Here is a 6,424-nt window from a genome sequence, read left to right on the forward strand (position 1 = left end):
CCCATTCAAATAAATATATATTTTTAAACAAACTATATTCAAAAAGCAGATAGTCTCACACTGAACACTTAATTGCATTGTGTCATTCACTCCATAATATAAAACATATAAGCTAGTTCCTTCAAATTCCTTGTTTGTAATTTTGGGGTGAATTAAGGTGCAGTACATTTTTCGAGGTGTTTCTTTATGTGTTTTTAGCATCAGGACAGATTTTAATTTGTAGGTGCCTCAGACTGGAAAGTGTTGATGAATTTGCGTTAGAAAATCGTATTGTATTGTATTTTGTTAAGTTTCCATGGTACACTCAACGCCACTGTGTGTTTTTCATTATGTTTTAGGATCTGAAGGACCCCGCTCAAGTCCCACTAATACTGGAGGAGCTAAATGATGTCACAAATGAGTTACAAAATGATGTTACAGAATCATCTGCCACAATCAGAGCTATTGTAACAGTAATGGAAGATTTGGCTAACATATCCCAAATTATAACTGATAAATCAATGAAGGTAAGTCAATTGTTTCAAATTCAACTTTTATGAGCTTACAACCATAAGCATTTTCCCTCTGCATATTTTAGTGCTTCCTTCATATTTGAGTAATTTTCTATTGACTGATTTTTACACCGCAAAACCGGAAGTAGTTTTTTTAATCTGCGTAACTCGCCCTAACTCTCAAAACCCCGTTTGCACATCATTCATATTCACAAGCATTCACTTTTGGTACAGCTTTAAAATGCATTCAACTCTTACTTTCGGGTTGACCAGACATAGAATAATAAATTATTATCTCATTTAGCTAAAAAATGCTGCTTTTACAATTATGTTATACAATACAGTAAAACACCCAATTTACTAATTTACAACAACAAGCTTTAAATTGAAGGTGTTGGTGTTGAAAGATGTCCAGGTCAACTTTATTGCCATTGACTGTAAAGGGGAAACTTAGTGGACCTGTCTCTATGATTTGGATGTTTTAGATCAATATTACAATTTATATAGAACAAAATGTAAAATATTAATCTATATGTGTGAAATATGATGACTAAACACAGAAAAAAAATCTGAAAATGTCTTCTTTAATTATAATATTCAGCTCTTGTCTCTAGTGATGAGTGATATCACTGATATTGATTGATCCAATACCAAGTAATTCTATGGCAAATATTGCGATATTGAGCCAATACCAAAACCAATGAGTTTTGTACTAAAATATGTTGAAACTCCTAAACAATTTTAAGTTGGCCATCAACCTCTGCTTGAACTAATACAAACAGTATATGCATGTGCAGAAAACCTCAAATATGAACTATGTATTACAAAAATATGAACAAAATTATATATATATTTTTTTTTAATTAGCAGTAAATATTAAATATTTAAAAAAAATCCCTTTTTAAAGGTTGACTGGACGATTTTTTTGGCACAAATCTAAGTCTTGTTTCCTCGTTGCGTGGACTGCCACGTATCAATCATAAAACGCACCTATCGCTCACCTGCAGCCGCGTGCGGTTCGTTCCCACGTTTCCACGTGCCTAAGCGCATGGATCTATCATAATATAGTTCCCTCAATGTACGGGGCAAAATGAAGACGGAGAAAGACAGTTCGAGCTGACGCAGAAGTGGACAGAAATCTACGGGAGACGAGAGATGCGATGCGCTCCGTTGCGCTAATAAACAAACGCACGTGTGTGTTGTATCAGTCCGCACGGGGGAGTGCGCATGCGCACTTCCACCTGAGTTCTCAAAACGCCGAAAAATCGTCCATTGGGCCTTTAAGTATTGGCATTTTTAAAGGAGTATCGAAACACAGCTTTCGCTCTCTCTATTTCTTGCTTTCTCTCTTTCCTTTTTTTCACCTTTTTTTTAGGTAAAGCATAAAACACATACTTAGATGGCGGTAATGTAACACTTTATGGATACCAACCGCCATAAAACACCACAGAAGAAGAAGTATTGATATATCGATATTTGGTATCAATCTGCTCATCACTAATTGTCTGTTGTTTCCTCAGGATATTCTAAACACATCAAGTATTTTAACTACGGATGAGACAAAGACATCGTGGGAAACACTTAATGGGAAACACTTAACATACGAGCCGTTTACAAGAAGTACGGTGAATCGAAATGCATCCAGCTCCAGATTTTTATATAACCTTGAAACATATGCACGTAAATATGAAAACCAAGTTGGTAATCTCGCAGCAGATTTGATATTGTTTAATAAGACTGTCTTCAGTGACACTTTCGACGAAGAATACGATGGCTCAGTGCAAATACAAATACCAGAATCTGGGCTACAAAACAACGAAATTACAGTGTTGACTTTTAAATCCTTGCATAATGTTCTTCCACCAGAAGACAAAAATAACTCAACCAATGTATCCATTAATGCTCAAGTTGTCCTTGTCCAATCGAAGGGAGTTGACAATGTGACCTTCACGTTTGAACTCCAAAACAACTCTCTCTACAGCCCTCAGTGTGTATTTTGGAACTTCAGCCTGTTCGATAACTCTGGTGGATGGGACGACGAGGGCTGTACTCTGGTTAATAGCTCTAGCTCTTCAGTAGTTTGCCAGTGCAACCACCTGACGTCATTCTCAGTCCTTATGTCTACTTTTAACAACTTCCCTGATGCAAAAAAAAAAGCCTTGGCATACATAACATATGTCGGAGTTTCAATATCGATTGGTTCCTTGGTGATATGCCTCATAATTGAAGCTGCTGTTTGGAAAAAGATCCGAAAGCCGAGAGTGTCCTACATGCGCCACGTCACCATCGTCAACATCGCCGTTTCCCTGCTCTGTGCCGATATCTGGTTCTTGATTGGCGCTGCTATTTCTAAAGAAAAACTCCAACCTTCGTGCACTGCAGCCACTTTTTTCATCCATTTCTTTTACTTGGCTCTTTTCTTTTGGATGTTAGCCTCCGGCCTGCTGTTGCTCTACCGTACCATCAGCGTCTTTGATAGTGGAGTGAGAAAAGGAACCATGTTGGCTATTGGCTTTTCCATTGGATACGGAGCACCTATCATCATAGCTGTTGTGACTATAGCTGCCACTGCTGGACCAAAACATTACACACAGTTGAACAATGTCTGTTGGCTTAACTGGAATGAGTCTAGAGCCCTTCTGGCATTTGTGATCCCGGCATTGACAATTGTGGCGATAAACTTCTTGATCTTGAGTGTGGTCATCTACAAAGTTATCCGAAGAAGAGCATCAACAAACGGAGCAAATGCTGATGAAAAACATGTCCTGGTGGTGATAATCCGCTGCCTGGCATTCCTTACTCCCTTTTTTGGATTAACATGGTGTCTCGGAGTGGGAACAATGATAGACATAGAGGATGAGGACACTAGATATGGACTTCATTTCTCATTTGCCTTCTTCAATTCCATCCAGGTAACTGTATGGAAGTTTATTACAGCCAGTTGAGTGTAATTTCAGTTTATCATGTTTCAATATTCATCATATTTTAAAGCAAGACAATAGACTCAATACTATTACAAAACGTATTTACAAATGTGCATGTTTTTACAAGCTAAGTATCCCATTTTATGTCACAAAATCTCATAGTTTTAAGAGAACAGTTTTAACTTGATAACAGAAGTATGAAAATATATAGTTAAATTTGCATTATGTAGCCCTGTGCAATTTTGGAAAAGTAAAAGTATAGTCATTGCGATAAGATTTGCGATATATAAAGTAGGATTAGACAATTCAAACAACTTAATTTAAGACTGAAATATGTCAGAATATGTTTGCAGGGGGACCAGACTACAGCTACAACCATTTCAATAAAAGGACAGGATATTTTACTTTTTGCAGAGGGCATTCTATTATCTAAATAGTTCAATTTCGGTAAATTGTGCAGCTCTATCACTGCGTAACTTTTCTGGTACTGTCCATAGACAGAATCCATAGTTTATTTATTTAAGGACATAGCATTTACATTGGACAAACCAGATGCAATGTTTTAAGTGTACAGTGATCCCTGTTCATCGCGGGGGTTACGTTCCAAGAAGAACCCCCGGGAGTCGAAATCCGCGAAGTAGAAACCTTTATTTTTTTAGTTATTATACAATGAAATACTCCATAAAACATTGAAGCTCACACGTGCGCTCTCACCGGCCTCTCAAACTTCAATTTGGCAAGCGGTTTTACGTACGTGTACATATTAATCCATAACGTTATTGACACACAGGTAGAGAAGACGCGGAGAGACTGTTTAGCCAATCAGAATGCAGAACACAATGCATGATGAAAATCCGCGAAGCAGCGAGACCGCGAAAAGTGAACCGCGTTATAGCGAGGGATCACTGTATATAGCAGAATATGCTAATTTTAATTTTCTATGAATAGACATTCATAGACACAAAATTCAATTCAATTACTTGACTGATGCTATAAGGAGTTTCTTATTTATGTCATTTATCTGGTCTCCTCACCTAAAAGAGGATGTTTAGTGTCACTAGATTCTAACCAGAAGCACACAAGCTAATGTTTACTTAAAGTTGGCTAGCCTTTAGCTCAGATTTTACACGATAATTATTATAACCAAAACATTTACACACTCAACAGTTACTTTTAACAAGGTTTTGACTTCATCTGGATGTGGTCAATGTTTTTCTACTGGTTGAAACTTTTTGCAGGCTAATGCTAACAGCTATGCAAAATATACAGGTGTCTGATCCTCAGCTCTCCTCAGACTAGCCGTGTTGTGGCTAACCTCAAATATCGAGTCTATTCATTAATATGTTAATAGGTGTACCATTCACTAAAATGCTAATCCTACACTTTTAAATGTGCTAAAAACTTCATTTGTGACTCATGTAGCTTCATAACAACCGTTGGCCATATTAAGTAAAGTTGTGATCATTTGTTATCATAATGATAATGTCAGGTAGTAATAGATGATAGAATGTGTTGATGCTCAATTGGGAGAAATATTTTTCCATAGTTATGCACAGTCAAACCTTTTTAATATTATGTATTCACTTAACAATGTGTTAAATGTTTTAAGGGATTCTTTGTACTGCTATTTGGAACTCTCCTGGATAACAAGGTATCCGGCGTAGTCACATTGTTTCTTGAATTGCAATGCTGCTGTGTTCGCATTGAAGGAAATGTTAATATTACTGTTATTTTAAAGGTGCGCAGGGAAATAACGCCTAAATCTACAAGTTCAGTGGCAACAAGAGTAAGAAAAGTTATTTCATTGACTAATCCAGCAGTGTATTCTTATGTGATATGAATGATTTGGCTATGATTTCAGAGCACATCTGGTGGACAAACGTCATCATCAAGTGGATGGAACTTTTTGCGAAGAAGGATGAAAATGCGAAGAGGTATAGTGCAAGAATAACACAGTATTAAATATTATACCCATTATAATATACCCATTATTTTAATATTGCAAGAAAAAATGAACATTGATTTGTGATGTTTTTCTCCTCAGATGGTTACAATATATCATCCAATCAGGATTCTTCAGTCTCTAGTACATGATGGATGACTTAGCAATTGTTTTAACTTCATTTTCAAATATTAATTATATGGATTTTTATGTGTTGCTTGGGTAGGATCATTTAATAACTATTTGTTTTCCGCCCAAGATATTTGAGCAAAACCTGGTTAAACTTTATATTATATAACACTTCTATAGTGCTTTTCAAGATACGCAAAGTCATTCTGTGCCATTTTCTGAATATACACTTCATTACAGTAGATGGTGCATCTGGAGGCACTTGTTGGATAGCTGCAATTTGACAGTTGTTTTTTCACATGGCTCTCTAAGGACTCTTCAATTAAAAGTGTGAAATCTGTGCTGTTTACTTAACCAGTGTTCAGGGAGTCATTCAAAGTGTTACCCACGGGGGCCTTTCATTTTGTGAGGAGAAACCTTCACGGTCAAATGGATACAATTATCACCTCTAATGAAATACTCGACAAGTAACACCTTTTCTACCTGGCCTCCCAATGGGCAGACAAAACACAGACGTCATCTTTGTGGCCATGGAATCATGTGTGCAGACTTGAACTTGAACAAACTTTGCGCTGTTTATCGCTGCTTGTATCAGATACTTACACCATAACTTAACTAACTGTAAAATATAAAATAAGCAACAAATTACATGTTAGAGTAAAAACTTTGGTTGTTTTTATGTGAAGATTACCGGACTTTAAGCCGCTACTTTTTCCCCACACTTTGAACTCTGTAGTCATTACAACGGTGCGTCTAATTGATAGATTTATAGATGCTGGAGTGTCCCACCGCCGGGGGGCATGAAGCGCTAGTGTTTGACACACTGTAGAAGAAGACGACATGGTCACTGTCCAGGGGACACATCATGGCTTCTATATTTTAAGCTTCAACGCTGTTGTTTTATTACAATCGGACTAATTCACGAAGAAATTAGTCTA

General features: G+C 36.9%; 1 protein-coding gene across 1 annotated transcript in view; it reads left to right on the forward strand.

The window, feature by feature from the left end:
* LOC140363798 (uncharacterized) overlaps window positions 1-6,213 on the forward strand; it is a 36,717-nt gene extending 30,504 nt beyond the window's left edge. The window contains exons 15-20 of the mRNA XM_072450318.1: window positions 339-506; window positions 2,012-3,403; window positions 5,025-5,066; window positions 5,154-5,201; window positions 5,277-5,349; window positions 6,173-6,213. Of these exons, the coding sequence (XP_072306419.1) occupies window positions 339-506; window positions 2,012-3,403; window positions 5,025-5,066; window positions 5,154-5,201; window positions 5,277-5,349; window positions 6,173-6,213 (1,764 nt within the window). The remainder of the gene's footprint in view (window positions 1-338; window positions 507-2,011; window positions 3,404-5,024; window positions 5,067-5,153; window positions 5,202-5,276; window positions 5,350-6,172) is intronic.
* The last annotated feature ends 211 nt before the right edge of the window (window positions 6,214-6,424 follow it).

This window comes from Eucyclogobius newberryi, unplaced genomic scaffold (assembly GCF_026437365.1).
Source record: "Eucyclogobius newberryi isolate DKJ021-1_F unplaced genomic scaffold, fEucNew1.0.hap1 SCAF_1, whole genome shotgun sequence".
Classification (NCBI taxonomy): domain Eukaryota; kingdom Metazoa; phylum Chordata; class Actinopteri; order Gobiiformes; family Gobiidae; genus Eucyclogobius; species Eucyclogobius newberryi.